Genomic DNA, 16,860 nt, shown 5'->3' with positions numbered 1-16,860 from the left:
CCATCCCCTTAATGTAAATAATATCATTTGTTTAAATAAATAAATAAATAAAAACACCTCTCTCTAATCAAAACTGAATATAAACAAAATAACATAGACAATAATGTAATTTCACAAGATCAAAATTTTACCCTTTTGTTTTTTAATGCATCACTTGCTTGTGACTCTAACGTATTTCTAATTAAAATAAAAATAAAAACAAGCCTCTCTCCTCATTCTCTTCTCTATCATTCCTTTAAAATAAAATAAAAAATAAACCGATTTACACGCTTTATGTGCGCCCATATGGTAATGTTATGTAAGAAAGCAAATGTAACAACTGCAGATTTGTTATTCTTGATCATTATTATCTTCAGTCTTGTATTTGGTTTAATAACTTTTTTAGTTTTATAATTTTTAAGTTAAATTTTGACATACATTTTAAAATTTGTAAAAAATATGCGTTTTAATCTATTTCAAAAGAAAATCTTAATGTTACTTTCAAATAGGGATGGCAACGGGAGGGCGGGGTTGGGAGGTGTTGTCCATAACCTTTAAACGCGCACCAACCAACCTGCTTATCATAAAGAAAATCTCTAAAATTTGATTATGCAGCACAAGTTAATCAATTAACAACTAGGTAAGTATGTAAACAAAACAAACCTAATAACAAAGAAAATAACTTCTTTTTTTTTAATTCCACGCAATTGTTTTAGTAAAAAAAAAAAAATGAGACACTACAAGACCAATAAAGAGGACACACAAACCTAGTTTTTAAAAATTGTATTAATAATTTAGTATACGTATATGATCGGGTTCAAGTTTGAACTAAGGGATGGCATCAACTCATATGTCGTGTTCTAGGGTGGAATAAAAATAAAGTAGAAATTATCTTTTGGAAGGATGGCCGAGTGGTTGATAGGGTTGTATTATTAAATTTTTAGATTTTTTTTATTATATGTATAAATGTAACATGGCAAAAATATGAAGAAAATGACGGACAATCTTTCGTTTTTGTTTGTATTATATTTTTTTATTGTATCAACTTCAATCTATTTGGCATAGTGTACCTTATCATTCTTATTGATACTTTATGTGATTTTTAACACCCCGCTCTTTTTTTTTTTGAAGTCTAATTTAGAGAAAAAAAAAATAGATAAGAGAATAGCAAAGAACAATTGATTTTGAAGAATAGATGTCCTTCACGTCCAACCAAAAATCCTATTATAACATTTTAATGGCAGTTCCAAGGAAGCACACCTCTATTTCAAAAAAAAAAAAAAAAAAAAAAAAAAAAAACCAATATTCGCAAAAAAATTTGGAAAAGGAAGAGATGTGGGGCAACATTGAAAGTTTTTTTGTTAGCGAAATCTCTTTCTACTAGGAGTTCTACCATCCGCTTCATATCGAACTCAGATTTGGTAATGTGAGAAAGAAATTAATAATAACAAGAATAAATTGAATTGTTATTGGTAATTTAAAATTTTATATTCTGTTATCCAAATTTTTTATATCGAAAAATAAAAATACAGTTAAGACAAAGGGCCAATTTAGTAGGGTTCATAGGATTTCCCCCTTTTCTTCAACAGTTTTACGCGCGAGGACACTCTCTCTCTCACAACGGTTGAAGCTGCAAAAAATGCGAAGCGAAAACAAGACGAACCGTTCCAAACAATCGTCATCAGGTAGATTCTCATTGCTTTCTCCGCTCCTACAAACTCGTTGTTCTGTTTTGTTTTCTGGTTCTGTTTGGTTTGCGAGAAAGTAAGCAGAAAAATGAAAAAGCCAAAAACTTCAATTTGGGGTTAACCAACGATGCAACGATTAGAATGGCTGTCGTTTATACTTAATTACAGTATGTTGCATTGTGGAGGAAAGATAATCCACAAGAAACTTCTGGGTTGGTTGATTTCGTTTCGGAGTGCTCGTTGGTGTTTCTGTTTTTTTTTAATAGAATCTTTGCTTATTTGGGTTGCTGAGGATTTGTGGGGGAGGAAAGGAGGAGAATTTTTTTATTTTTTGACAAACGATAGGATAATTACACTAAATTCTTCTGAACTACGAGGTGGGGGATTCAAACTTGGGTGAAGAGGGTGGAGCACACTGCTCTAGCCAACTTGGGCCCATGCCTCCGGAAAGGAGGAGAAATTGAAATTTGAAGACTTTATGAATTTTAGTGAGATGGAATTGAATTAAACATTAGTGTCTACTTCCTGTTTGAGTTCAGCTGAGTGTTGTTATTTTAGTTTTTCAGAAAGCTAATTAATTGATTAGAGTCCAGAGATAAAGCACATGTACGAAAATGGAATTTAGTTATTGAGATTAGCACTTCTGCAGTGCATATGCATTGAAGTACATTTGCACTTCTGCGGTGCATGTGCATTGAGATTAGCACATGCTTCTGGTTGCCTTTTTTTTGGTTTTCTTTTTGCTTATTTGCATTTTTTGCTCTGTGTGTGACGCCTGTATATTTGTTGCATTGCACGTTGAAGGAAAGCATCAGAAGACACTTAGAGTCATTTAATGGCAATGCACATCCGTGAAATTAATGCTGTTGTTGGTTAAAACTGTGCTCTGCTTAGGGAGCCTCAACAAATTATGTCATGGATTTGTAGTTAGCACTTAATCTTGATTTCAGGAACTCTTGCTGACATATCACATGAGGCTGTCAGCAAACTTCTGGGGCGTGCCAATAAAGCTGGGAAAAGGAAATCTAACAATAGTCTGCGTCCATGTGATTCAATCGGAAAGGTTTGTCCCTGTTATATGAGCACATATACTTCGGAAAATCAATCAAATACTTATAAAAGTAGAGGGTTTGTCTTATGCTGTTTATATTTCAGCCTGAGAGTGAGCCAAAAAGAGACAAAGATATCGATTCAAGAGTCAGAGGGAATATTTTGGAATCTGAGGGTTGTAGTAAAGATGCAAAGCGAAAGGTCTCTGCAGAAGAGAAAGTTGATGGGGAAAGCTTTGGATGCACTTCCACAAACATTAGGGAAGAACTGGATGACTCAGATTGGGAAGAGGGTTCAATACCCATTTCTAATTTCGCTGGTGATCATGAAGTGACTATTGAATTAAATGAGACGCCAGATTCTACAAGAAAGAAACGTATCCATCGGGCTTCTGCTGAAGATAAGGTGAATCAAAGATTTTCATTTAGCATTTACATTGGCATCTTTGTTATGACAACTTTTTTATGCTAAAAGATTCCGAAGTTCTCTGGTTTTCTTGCAGGAACTGGCTGAGCTTGTTCATAGGGTTCATTTACTTTGTTTACTTGCACGGGGAAGGTTGATTGATAGAGCTTGTGATGATGCTCTTATTCAGGTTTTTTTTTTTTTTTTTTGTTAAATAGTATTAGTAATTGAGGAGAGTGGAAGAGAATCTTTCTCTTGATTATTTTTTGGTACGAAAAAGAACCTATGTCACTTCTTCCTGAGGAAATTTGATTACTGTGGCAGGCAGCTTTACTTTCTCTGCTTCCACTACACGTGCTGAATACATCCAAGGTTGCAAACCTTACTACAAAGGATTTTAGTCCTCTAGTCTTCTGGGTACGTCTTTAATTTTACTTTATATACATGCAGACTTGTAGATTAGCATATGATTGTTTTATTTTTGTTGGTTCGTTCACATATAATTTGCAGTTTCAAAGTAACTTCCGTGTTCGAAGTACAAGTGTGAGCAGGCCATTTTCTTCGGGTCTGAAATTTGCCCTTGAAACTCATGAAGGAACTCAAGAAGAGGTCAGTTTTTTCCTAATATCATTTCAGTTAAGGGTTTTAAATGTGGCTGAGTCCATCTGAATTCAGTTATCTTATGTAAACCTAGTCACTGGTGCTGGATGTAGACTGGTACTTATGAACTATTGGAGTCTATGATCAAGATTTAGTCTTCATTTACAAATGTTTTATTTATTGCTTTAATATTGCTTTGTTTTCTACTAATTTTCTAATGTCATTTTTGTTGCAGATTGCTGCTTTGTCTGTGGCACTCTTCAGAGCATTAAATCTGACAACCCGGTATGATATCATATCAATTATGACAAAACTGATAATATTTTATAGTCCGGCTGATAATCAGTTCTTTTAAGTATAATTATCTTTAGTCTGAATTTTAAGTGTGTGTGCGTTTGCACACATGATAGTGTTGTCTTTTCTGTGATGGTGCTTTTTCGGAGTAAAAAGAGAAAAAGAAAAAGCCATTCTTATTGAGGACTTTTAATTTTGAGGCATACTCCATGCTTCTCCATTTTTCCCTCATTGAAAATTAGATACAATATTCGCCTAAGATCTCTTAGAATATTGCTGTTCTTATTGTCTAGTTATTGCACTTCCGCAGATCTCTTTATTTGCGAGTTACTGATTTTCTTGGTTACCCTTCTTCTTCCCCAACGTTTAGATATGGTAAAGTTCATTCTTGTTGAACTCTGTTGGTTTCTTGACAGGTTCGTATCGGTTTTGGATGTTGCCTCTTTAAAACCAGAAGCTGGCAAGACTGAATATTCTAGTGAAGATGCAAGCAGATCGAGTAGGAGAATATTCAATTCTTCGACCCCAATGGTGGCTAGACAAAAGGTCTCTGTCTCTCCTGCCAAATCACTTTCATGTAATACGAGTGGCAATGTCTATGGAACTTCTCGGGCGTGTTCAAGTGAAAGTAAGGACCCCACAAGAAACAATACTCTGCCCACAAGCTCTGGTATCGCTTATGTGACGAATGATAAATTGTCAGATACTTCTGCAACACGATATGACATCTCTCAAGCAACCGTTAATGAGAAATCTCTGGGATCAAAGAGGAAAGGGGATCATGAGTTCGAAATGCAGTTGCAAATGGCTCTTTCTGCCACAGCAGTGCCGACTGCAGATAGAGAAATGGGTTCAGGTCAGAAAGACTTGAGTGGAAATTTTGCAAATTTCCCTGACCCGAAAAGAATGAAAAGAATTGTTTGTGAAGAATCACAAAACCCCTCCCAGAGTATCTCTACTGCGGTTGGCTCGAGAAAAGAAGGATCTCCTTTGTACTGGGCGGAAGTATACTGTCAGGGGAAGTGGGTGCATTTAGATGCTATCAATGGAATTATTGATGGAGAGCAGAAGGTTGAAGCCATAGCTGCTGCATGCAAAACGTCTTTGAGATATGCAGTTGCTTTTGCTGGGAATGGGGCGAAAGATGTAACTCGCAGGTTGGTTTGTTATCTTTGATTTTATCTATGATTCTATATACACCATTTCCATTATGAGAAGCAGTTTCTTTAACTGTTGCATATATTTCTAACACTATTAGCCTCCTACTGCAAAAAGCGTAAGTCCACATCATGGTTTGCTTGTTTAAATTCCCTAGTCCTGAGCTTGGACCTGATTAAGTTCTCTAGGCATTTCAGAATGCAGAAATGGACTACATTAAAGGCCTATCTTATATTTTTGAATTCAAGTTCATCTATAAAGTCTCTCTTTTCTCCATCTTCTTTTAAACATCAGGTCTTCATCTTTGGCTGTGTATGTTTCCGCTATAAGATGTGAATCCATGCCATTCATTCTTAAATTCCTGGGGTACAATGATTTACCACTGGAAAGGAAACGACTAAGGTTTCTTACCATTTGAAATCATAATTCGCCCCAACCAATTGTCATAATGTTTTATCTCTCTCTGTGTGATGTCAGTAGTCCCAGTTGACTGGCCCGGTCCGTTGAGTGACGTGTCGTCCCTTGTTCATTGTTCCTGGCAGAATCCAAAACCATTTTAGTTCTTTAAACCCCCGGTCTACTCTTTGCTCTGAGGAGTTGACGACACTTTCTGGGGTTGAAGTTACGCATCTTTTCAGAGTAGACCGCACCTTTGATAAAATACGTTGTAAACAGCGTTTCTTGTTGTTCATCTGTTTACTCCTCTTCATTCCTCTGAGATTTGAGAAAGAACTCCTAGAGACCAAATCTATTTACCTCCTCCTCTTGGTTGAGTTCACTTGGAGAGGAAGATTTAGAACAGCGAGAGTATTGGTCACTTCACTAATATGATCTATACCATTGCGTTTATTTGTAAACCTTTGAATCTCCCCAGTGACAATCACCGCAGAGAAGTGCTTAGATTGTGCTGTGTATTTCTGGTCTTGAGTCCCAAAGATTTTGGGTGCAATTTCTGTCTAATAGTGGAGTGTAAGGTTTTCGGAGTTACCATAATCCATATTTGAATTTGGAGGATTTATAAATTCCCAGGAAACTGAGGGTGGATGTAAGCAACAGGCCAAACTGTCTATAATTGATTTCATATTCTTTGTTTTTATACATGAGAATTTGGGTTATTATCTAGCTCTCCTATTTTTTTCCTTTACCAAAAAGAAAGTCTTGTTCAACTGTGCTTGCTTGCTTTCGTGCAAATCTTATGCTTCACTTGTGCTTGAATATAATTTAACCTGTGATATTCCAGTTCCTATTTAAGAGTCTGACATCAAGATAGCAGGACTGTATATTATTATACAGCCAACCCCACTTAGTGGGATAAGGCTTGGTTGTTGTATTAGTAATATTGTTCTCCCACTTCTTTCACCAACATGTTCACACCACAGGTACTGTCTGAAGTGGTATCAGATAGCTTCCCAACGAGTCAATTCAATATGGTGGGACGCAGTACTGGCACCCTTGAGAACTTTAGAGGTGAGAGCAACATGTGGCATAGTTAAGTTAGAGAAAGAAGGGATTGGTACGACCATGGATTATCATCCAACTATGATTGATGCTTCCCGAAATTCTCTTGAGGATATGGAGTTGGAAACTAGGGCCTTAACTGAGCCTCTTCCAACTAATCAGCAGGTATAGTGAATTGATATTGTTGCATTACAATGATGTTCCAGTTGTGCAGCTGCTAGTTTTCTCTTGCTGAACATTTGAACTTCCATATGCAGGCCTATAAAAACCATCAATTATATGCTATAGAAAAATGGCTTACAAGGGATCAGGTACTTCATCCGAATGGCCCTGTTTTGGGTTTTTGTTCTGGTCATCCAGTTTACCCTAGGACATGTGTGCAAACACTAAAGACAAGAGAAAGATGGCTGCGGGAGGGGCTACAAGTTAAAACCAATGAGCATCCTGTGAAGGTCTGGTTTGGTTGATACTTGATAGTTTGTGGAGTACTTGATGCATTAACTCTTTTACTCTTTGCTCATTGTCCATTCCTTATATTCACTTCCTCACCTCCCATTCCGTTTTTCTTTTTCAGGAGTTGAAACGTTCTCCAAAAGTCCAAAAGGCACAGGTACCTGAATCTGAGGATTTTGTTGGGGGTAATTCGAAACGAACTCTTGAACTTTATGGGAAGTGGCAACTTGAACCATTGCATCTGCCTCATGCTGTTAATGGGATAGTGCCAAAGGTGATTTACCTATAATTTTCTGCGGATGTTCATTCACATTGGAAGTGTACATGGGTTATGGATTGAGCATCATTATCTTCTTCTGTTTCAATATTTACTCTCTTTTTTTTTTCTACTCTGCAAGTGGCTGTTAGTACTTCGCTTTTCCTTCCATTTGACTAAATTGTCTTTATGCACAGGGGAGAAGTTTAGCATTCTATTGTTACTGACAAATGCTATTTTTGATATATAGAATGATTATGGTAATGTAGAAGTATGGTCTGAGAAGTGCCTTCCGCCAGGGACTGTGCATTTGAGGTTGCCGAGGCTGTTTTATGTTGCCAAGAGACTGGAAATTGATTATGCTCCCGCCATGGTTGGTTTCGAATATAAAAATGGTCAATCGTTTCCTGTCTTTGATGGTATAGTAGTCTGCTCCGAGTTCAAGGATGCAATATTGGAGGTAAAGTACTTTGCTACTTTTGAGTGGACTGTGGTCCTTGATAAGTTTATATTTTCATTGTGATTCATTTGAATTTTGTTTGAGTTTTCGAATTTCCAAACCATACCTCAATCTATAACATTCTCAATACTTCAGAGTTTATGTTATGAATTTTTTAATTTGCCAGCTCATTTGACGTAGATAATCTTGACCGAATTTTTGGGTCGCTTGTTCTTTAGGCATATGCAGAGGAAGAGGAAAGAAGAGACGCTGCAGAAAAGAAAAGAAACGAAGGGCAGGCTATTTCTCGGTGGTATCAGCTTCTCTGTTCGATTGTAACTCGACAAAGGTTAAACAACCGCTATGGGGACTCCCCCTCTTCTGTAGCATCAGTTGACGCCAACAAGGTGAATAGCAACATAGACGTACAGGTTGATGATCGTCAGAATGATAAGCAATCTCTTGCATGCCAGCAAAATGTGCCTGAAAAGAGGACAGCTGATCCATCAGCTTCCATGCCTGAAGATCACGAGCATGTATTCTTGACCGAAAACCAGAGTTTTGATGAGGGAAACTTGGTGCTGACAAAGAGGTGTCAATGTGGATTCTCAGTGCAAGTTGAACAACTGTAGCCTTCCCGTTGCAATTCAAGAGTATGGTTTGACCCCATACTGCTGTTTTGTACGCATCAGTGGCGAACCTTGGAATGAAGAACGAACTTCCATTTTATTTTTGACTCTGTAAATGCGTCTAGCATTACTCAAGGTGAGTTATCGTAAGTGATGTGTAGAAATTTTGAGGCTGTCCTCAGTCCTGTTGCAGTAAATAGTAAAACTGTATAGATCTTAGGTAACTTTTATATTTATTGCGTTTGTTATTTGACACTCTCTATATGGTTCTTTTGAGCAGTTTTTTACCAGTTGCTATTTTTTGGAGGTTTGAATGTTTCACCAGAGGATGTTTGAATTTCTATAGCCTACAAAAACATTGCATATGCAATACTCTGAAGGCTGGAAATGTCAAGATCTGGTCTTTACCCTGCTTCATTCCCGGTTGTCTGTCATCGTGGCGTCTCCATGCAATAATACATTAACATATTTTAAGTTTCTCTTTACATGACAATATATTATTGGCCAAAAAAGTGAGCGTGGCACCAATATATTGACAAAAATACCAATATGTTAAGCTCATATAGGAATCACACTCCTACAATGAGTCGAAAATTTGAGTCACATATCAATATATTGAACTCATGAATTCGATATACTAAACTTATGAGTGTGATCAATATATTGAATTCACAGTAATGTATTAGTAGTGTTATAAAAACACACTCAAATTGCCTAATTTCTATATATAAATATGACACTTACTGAAACTACTGTGGAATGCCTTAATTCGATAATATGACCATAATGAATGATTTGCGTTATGAATTTGATCTTTGTTCGAAGTTCGATTTTCTCCCCTGTTAATTGGAAATCAAATTGATAGATATTGCTTTTTGTGACAAAAAAGAAGTTTAGATTTGTGGTTGAAGTTATATATCTTACTCAACAATATTTAATAAGGAAACTAATGAAAAAGACTTGAAAATTTTAAGTTTTAACGAAAATGACAAAATAAAGAGTAAAGTGAATAGTATCATGATTGACTTTTTAGTGTAAAAATGTGGTTTTTCGTTAAAATGAATAGTATCGGGAGTTTTTCGTTAAATTGTGTTTGTTCATCGTACATCATGTTGTTAGTTTTTGTCAGGTACTGGTTGTATTTAATTTTAGATAAAAATATTTAAAATAATTTATGATCACACGATATACGATGAACGAATATAATCCAGGAATTCCTAAAATCGTTACAAACAAGATCCGAATAGGATCCAGGTTCTTTCTATATGAGCAGAGCACTAAAGAAGGATATGCATCACGAAACCTTTAATTAATTTTATTTAATTGCATTGATTTGGAACCCAAGAATAAGGTGAAGAAAAGATACCAACCACATGTGCCAAAAAATCTGGCCAATTGCGGAGAGGCTTCCTTCCACTTTGAGCCCCCACATGAAGTCAGCCAACTGTGGGCAAAAGACCTTCAGGAAAGAGACACGCCAATAGGTAAATAGTAATGATACTACGACATCATAAATTATGCATAGCAACCACGCTGTGCAATGATATGATATTGTAATCATTTAGTATTACAGTTTAATAGTAATTTTTTATTTGTAAATGAGAGATCATGTTCAATTCTTTTTGTAAAGATGAATTTGAATTAAATTATCATGGCTAACTCATTGTAAAGCTTAACCTACACTCCACAGTGTAAATAATACTATATGTATTAAAAAAGTATGATCATGTAGATGGTTTCGGCTACAATAGTACATATCACCAACAATTAAAAGAGCCGTGAGACTACGACACCATAAATAATGTATAGCAACCACTCTAGAAAAGTATTGTAGTTATTAGTATTATGGTTTAATAATATTTTTTTATATAGTTGTAAGTGAGAGATTAGGTTTAATTCCTTTTAAAGGTGAATTCGAACTAAATTATTATAGTTAACTCATTGTGAAACTTAGCTGATACCTTACACTCCTTAGCATAGATAATATCGTATGTATTAAAAAATAGATCTTTTAGATGAGTACAGCTACAATGATACGTACCACTTGGTGTTACGGGTTTTATGTAAAAGATTTAACCGTTGCAAAGATTGATTGAATTTCTATATGCAAGATTTAGCCAGTGAATTCCAGATTACTTAGTGGGATGTATCATGGAAGAAAAATTGCTTGTTTGGCCATTTGTACTTAATTAATTTTTTTTATTTTTTACAACAATATTGAGAGTGAGGGTCTAAGCCAAAAATATGATCAATAATTTTATGGTAAACTCACATTGTATGAAAGTCGAATTTAAACCTCTCACTCAATGACGAAAAATATCACTAATATTATACCACTTAAGAATACCCAAACGTGAGCTTAATTACATTAGCTGAGGAATGTGCTCCACCGAATTTAGAATTTCTTTACTCCATTAAAGTAGATATCATCATTTGAGGAAGAAAAAGAATAAAATTGCTAAACTAGATAAAGAAACATTCGGAGAATTATATTAAACCTAAAAAAATTGTAATCCAAGTGATTTAAAATTTAAAAGCATTCACCTACACTAAAAGTCCTATTTCGATTTCCGCTCTCCTTGATATAACATCAAACTGCAACCCCACTTTCAAATCAAGCTTGGATAACCCAAATTAAGCACATTTAAGCAAGGATATTCACACACGTGTTTTTACCTCATACACACTTTGTTAATTTTTTGCCACTAATATTCTTCAATTCATTAGACCCGACGACCGAAAATTAACAGAAGTGTGTAAAAAATAAGAAAGATTGTTCGGATAGCACTGGCATTAAGCAAACAATCCACCCCCCAAAAAAGAAAAAGAATTTAGGCATAACAATTATATCTTATAAGATCACAACAATGAAATGAGATTCCAATCAGAATTAGCAGCAGTCACATCCCCTCTCAAACCTAAGAAACCAAACAACTGCAACACATTGTACAAGCTAAACAGTTGAGACAAAAGACACAGCAGCTAAACTAACAACACAAAACGTCGGATTCGATCGCCATCGAAATAAACGCGGAGCCTGTTCCGATTGCTTCTCCGATCCCGAAGTTATTAACATTCGATTCTGCCAATGAGGGGGAGCTAGACGCATTAAACTTACCAATACTGCACTAATAGAACCCTACTGCCCAACACTAACCCCAGCACTCAATGTATCCTTCGCCTTTGGAGGCCTACCCCTTGGCCTCACCGGCATTGTCTCTTCCACTGCCGTCGAGCCACTCAAACCTCCGGTAGGCTTTGCCATCTTCCTTGGCCGCCCTCTCGGCTTCCCACTCCCTGAAGACACCTTAACCTTGGGAGGCTTTGGGGGTGCTTCCGGGTCCTTAGGCGGGCGGCCCCTACCCTTTGGTGAGGTCAAGGTGGTGTCCGGGGACAATGGATCCTTGGGCTTTGGCGGCCTGCCACGCCCCCTCCTCGGAGGTGCATTGGGATCTGGCTTTGTGTAGTTGTTTTTCCAGAACACCAGCTCCCCATTATCTTTCATCTTGCTGAGGTGGTGAGAGAGGAGGGTATTGTGCCCGGCCGGCACTTCCCCATAGGTTGATTCAATATATTTCGAGATGGAGGATTTGTTCGAACCATTCTTGTCATTCAAGGCTTCAATTGCCTGCAGAATCATCTGAAAATACCACAATTCAGACTTTTACCAAAAAGAACAAAAAAATTCAAACTTTCTACTCAGAAATTTCTCGGCAAACAAATGTTCAAGTTATATAAATATATACACACATACATATTTTGCAAATTTGGGTTCTGCAAAATTTCAAATCTTTTTGTTTTTTTTTTTTTTTAATGATTTGGGTTCTGGTATTTCAAATTACCCAAATCAGTAAAAAAGATCTAAAACTTTGGAGAATCCTAAAACTGTAGTCCTAATACCTTTTTCCTCGAAAATACACAGGGAACAACAACGAAGCAAGCTTATCCCACTAGGTGAGTTCGACCGTATGAATTCTAAACGCTCGATTTTGCCAGTCTTCCATTAGCACCAAATCTTCCTTTCTCGAAAATATACCCAAACTATTTTTTTTTTTTCATATATCTAGCTGTAACAGGTAGAGATATTCAGATCAGTGAAAGCTCATTTCTTATGATCACTAGGAAAACTAAATGGAACCAAGCGCTCTAATTATTTTTAATATTTTTGCTATTATTCAGGAACCCCTCTTAATTTACGCTCTCCACAACATGTAAAATATCCAAAACTTAACAAGACCAGTAATATCCAAGACCATGAAAAGTAGTATTTTTTTTTTTTTATTAAAAAAACATTTGTGAAAACTGTGAGAAATGATGGTTTGAAGCACAGAAAAAAAAATAAAACAAAAATTTAAAGAGAATTATTTTAGTGAGAGATTTGGAAGGAGAGAGAAGAAGGAAGTACCTGAGGGTAAGGAGGGAGTGATGGAGGTTTGTTAACCTCTTCAGTGGCCATTAAAACTTTGCAGAGAAAATAAAAGGAAGCTGTTTGAAATTTCTAGGCCTCTCAGTGAACCCCACAAAACACTCAGCTGCTGCTACAGCTTCTACAGCTACAGCAGCAAGGAGAAAACCCTCAATTTTCTGATGGTAAAAAAGCTGTTGGATTTGAGCTTGCAAGGATTTGAGAGCAAGATTTAAAGCCAAAAGGATAAAGTAAATAATATAATATAATTAGCTTGCTTTTGGTTCTTTGATCGACGGCTGGGAGTCTCAGAGTGGACGATGGAACGGTTGAGAGACGGTGAGATGGGGATCGCTGAGGTGGCAGGTTATGGAACTTCTGATTGGAAGGTTCTGCAGACAGTAGGTGATGGGAGGGGAGAGTCTAGAATCCAGATCCTTTCCGAATCTAAGGATCATGAGCCTAGGAATCAATTGATTCGTTTCGTTGACACTTGATCAAACGGCTACAAATAAGGGATTTCACCAAAAGTTATAATAATTGAAATCATTAGATTAAATTTCAACTGGCCGAATCAATTGATCCCTAGGCTCAGGATCCTTAGATCCGGAGAGGATCTGGATCCAAGAGTCTAGTCCCACTGCTCAAAATAATGATTTTAATGTGGATTTTTCTCCTCTTACACACTTTTATTTATTTATAGCATTTGAAGTGAATAAAATTAAATAAATAATCAACGAACATAAATACAGGTGTATGTGAAACGTAATTAGCAGTATGATAAAATTTATTATCTTGCTAAAATCGAAACTAAATGCCAAAACTGTGCAACGGCCATGTTATTACAAAACGCACCATACAAACGGTAAAAAGAATGTCTAATAAACGTGGACACCTCATCGAACATGTGAACTCCTTTGCCAGGGTGGAGTCCCCCATTGCGAATGGTAGTCCAACTTCAATTGGAGAATATGTGAGTGTAGGTATTAGATAATTGAAATGAAAGAATTAGTGTTATCAGCTGATGAATTTTGAGTAATTTTCAAGCTGAATTCCACACTCCAATTAAGTGTATTGTATATAGAGTTTCATGGACTCTCATATATAGTTATGAATGCATTACATTTTTAATAACCATTTCAGTTGACATGTACACCGACTTAATTAAGCTTTTTCCAACATTTTGTGCATAATGTTAGAGACTAGGATCTCACATTGGTCATATGACAAATAATATACAACTAATATAGGCCTTTTGGTGGTGAACCGTACTTGGGCCTACAAAATTAATCATAGTATCATAGTAGGCTATTCTCTAGACACGTAATGGGCTTGAGTTACCGGACTCAAACATGCTTTCTGAAGTTGGGTTTTAAAAGCTGCATCCAACTTAAGGCAATTGAATGACTGGGCCTTCAAAAGATTGACGTTGGCTCTAAAAACTGAATACTGACCGAGTTCTCGAAAAGATTGACTTTCGTTTTGGTCTAATGACTTGACCAATTCGTGAGGTGGGAATTGGTTTCCCATGTGACCCCGTGTGGGGCCATTTGTGAAGGGACGTGTTAAAGTATATGATCTCACTTCGGGTCATATGATAAAATAATATACAATCATCCCCCTTTATTCACAACAACAACAACAACAACAACAATAATTAAAATAATATACAATCAATTATGAGAGTTTCCACATGTAATAGCCTTTTAAAAATGCTCATTGCTTTCGTTATTTATGTGATTTGACGAAATGTATAGTTTGGCTTTGTAAAGCTTCATGAAAAAGAGAAAGGAAAAAGGGATGATGTGAACTTTTTTTATTGTGATCATAAACGAGTAGACATTCAATGAGTTACTCCCCATATTACAAATTGGTTTCATAGTTGAACCTTAACTTTCTTCATTGTATCAGAGCATGTTATCCCACGTGAAGCTGAACGGCCACATGTGCTCCACGCACTTGATTTGTGTCCTCCACGTGTGAAGGCGTGATGAGATACAAATCCCACATCAGGAGAAAAATGGACATTGCAAGTGTTTATAAGTAATTGGACTACTCCTAATATTGCCAATTGGTTTTATGGTGGAATTTCAATTTTCTTCACATAATCCACTTGGGTGTTCAATATTTTTCATGAAAAATCTAGTTAAAATAATTGTCTTTTTATCTCAACTTATACATGTGAGATCTTATGTTTGACTCTCATGAATGACGATTTTGATATGAAATTAGGGTGTTGTTATCCACACATCCTTTTTTAGCTTTCGGCCACCCTTCTCAATTTTCGATTGTCGGATTGAATGAATTAAAGAAGATCAATAGAAAAAATTAAGAGAACTTTCATGAAAGAAGCTTGGGCTAAGTTTATTTTAATAAAAAAACTATACTATAACTTTATTTAATTAAAAAGACTTAATTTTAATAAAAACCCTTAAATTTTAATAAACAGGACAAAAGAACTTAAATTTTAATGAAAAATACATAATTTTAATATTAAAAAAAAATTTGACGAGCGGATCCACACGTCCTCACACAAACTGTTTATGAAACTTACGGTACTATACTGTATGAAATATACTACACTGTTTATGAAACTTACAACACTGTTATGAAACTTAACAGTACTACACTGTTTATGAAATTTAATGGTGCTACACTGTTTAGGAAACTTAACAGTACTACACTGTTTATGAAACTTAATTGTACTACATTCTTCTCTCTCCTCTTCTTGAATTTTCTTGACACATTCTCACATTCCAAACACATTTTCTTCGATACTAATCAAATTTTCTCTATATCTCGTCAATTTCTTAACTTTCTACACCAATTACTTAATTTTCTTCTATTGTCCGCCCGTATGCGGCTTCCTCTTCTCCTCCACCAAATGCAAATGTTGTGCCCTAAAACACAACACTTTCAATAATAAAAAAGTTGGGCACAATAGGGTGAGGTACAAGGAGTGCCTTAAGATCCATGCAACAGCCATATGAGGGACTATTACGGATGGTTGTGGCGAATTCATGCCCAATGGAGAAAAGGGCACCATCGAAGCCCTTAAGGGCAACTGCTCTGCCTACAACTGTCACAAAAACTTCCATAGAAAAGAAGTTGAAGGTGAGCAGCAACATCAGCTTTCCTCTTGGGATCATAATTTCTATCATACCATTAACAGGGCAGTTGGAGTTGGGAGCAGGAAATTCTTATTAAATCATGGAGGAGGATGAGGACATCACAAGAGTTTACTAGCAATACCCCAATACCCCCACCAACACCAGATGATAATGTCTAACTACAACATGGGGATGCGAATGGTGGAGATAATGTCTAACTACAACATGGGGATGTGAATGATGGGGTCCATCCCTTCAAATCAGTCTAATGAGCAAGAAGATCGTCGTCGTCTTCGTCGCGGTGGCGGATCACGTATTGATACAAGTGTATGGAAATCGCAGGCTTTGTTGATCTTCAACTTCATTTGCTTGAATCAATAGGACTTTGAGGTCCGTTTGGATGTTTGGAAATTGGAGATTGTAATAGAGTTGAATTCTAAGAGATTTGAAGAGAGATGTACCTTTGATTGGAAAAAGACTACCGACTGACAATTTGAAAAAAATCTTTCCTCATATTGTCCTTTTCTTTAAGTGGTGGATCATATATTGACAGAGGTGTAGGGCTTGCATGTGCTTTTGTTAGGTTTTTTTTTTCTTTCTCTTGTCCTTATCATTAAATAAAGTTAGTGGGTGGTTTTTGATTAAAACTCAAAGTTTTGAAACTCTTTTCATTAGTTTTCCTAAAAATTAACAAGGGTGTGTAGAAGATAAAAAAAAGTGTGAGTAGCACTACCCATGAAATTAATGCTAACTCATTGTGTGGCCCAATCTCCCGTTCTCAATATCGTCGTATAAAAAAACCAAATAAGTTTGGGGTGGTAACAGATGAAGTCAAAAACAAACTGAAGCTTAAAGCTTGTTTGGTATCTTCTTGGGTCGATTTTTCGGTTTTGTTTTTGTAAACAATGAGTGTTAAATAATATAACTATATTAGCA

The 16,860-nt window shown here is 36.2% G+C and overlaps 2 protein-coding genes across 2 annotated transcripts; one reads left to right on the top strand and one right to left on the bottom strand.

Moving 5' to 3' along the window:
- The first annotated feature begins 1,479 nt into the window (after positions 1 to 1,479).
- On the top strand, positions 1,480 to 8,758 carry LOC137708292 (DNA repair protein RAD4). The gene is made up of 13 exons (XM_068447336.1): positions 1,480 to 1,664; positions 2,618 to 2,730; positions 2,823 to 3,122; positions 3,220 to 3,312; positions 3,447 to 3,539; positions 3,633 to 3,731; positions 3,958 to 4,007; positions 4,433 to 5,173; positions 6,554 to 6,797; positions 6,890 to 7,084; positions 7,207 to 7,359; positions 7,592 to 7,801; positions 8,020 to 8,758. The coding sequence occupies exons 1-13, from the start codon at positions 1,619 to 1,621 to the stop codon at positions 8,410 to 8,412; spliced, it is 2,730 nt and encodes a 909-aa protein (XP_068303437.1). The 5' UTR covers positions 1,480 to 1,618; the 3' UTR covers positions 8,413 to 8,758.
- A 2,451-nt stretch (positions 8,759 to 11,209) lies between these two features.
- Positions 11,210 to 13,050, bottom strand: LOC137708744 (HMG-Y-related protein A-like). Its single transcript, XM_068447893.1, has 2 exons — positions 12,815 to 13,050; positions 11,210 to 12,049 (listed from the first exon to the last, which is right to left on the bottom strand). Exons 1-2 carry the CDS (start codon positions 12,863 to 12,865, stop codon positions 11,549 to 11,551), a joined length of 552 nt encoding a protein of 183 aa, XP_068303994.1. The 5' UTR covers positions 12,866 to 13,050; the 3' UTR covers positions 11,210 to 11,548.
- Positions 13,051 to 16,860: the final 3,810 nt, after the last annotated feature.

This window comes from Pyrus communis, chromosome 11 (assembly GCF_963583255.1).
Source record: "Pyrus communis chromosome 11, drPyrComm1.1, whole genome shotgun sequence".
Lineage (NCBI taxonomy): Eukaryota > Viridiplantae > Streptophyta > Magnoliopsida > Rosales > Rosaceae > Pyrus > Pyrus communis.
This window is presented reverse-complemented; position numbering and strand designations above follow the sequence as displayed.

Excerpts from the sequence above, each read along its gene's own strand:
- LOC137708292 (XM_068447336.1), top strand. The coding sequence starts at position 1,619 with ATGCGAAGCGAAAACAAGACGAACCGTTCCAAACAATCGTCATCAG. Across the intron at positions 3,540-3,632 it reads TTAGTCCTCTAGTCTTCTGG|TTTCAAAGTAACTTCCGTGT; the intron begins GTACGTCTTTAA and ends TATAATTTGCAG. Across the intron at positions 7,360-7,591 it reads TTAATGGGATAGTGCCAAAG|AATGATTATGGTAATGTAGA; the intron begins GTGATTTACCTA and ends TTTGATATATAG.
- LOC137708744 (XM_068447893.1), bottom strand. The coding sequence starts at position 12,865 with ATGGCCACTGAAGAGGTTAACAAACCTCCATCACTCCCTCCTTACCCT. Across the intron at positions 12,050-12,814 it reads CACTCCCTCCTTACCCTCAG|ATGATTCTGCAGGCAATTGA; the intron begins GTACTTCCTTCT and ends TGGTATTTTCAG.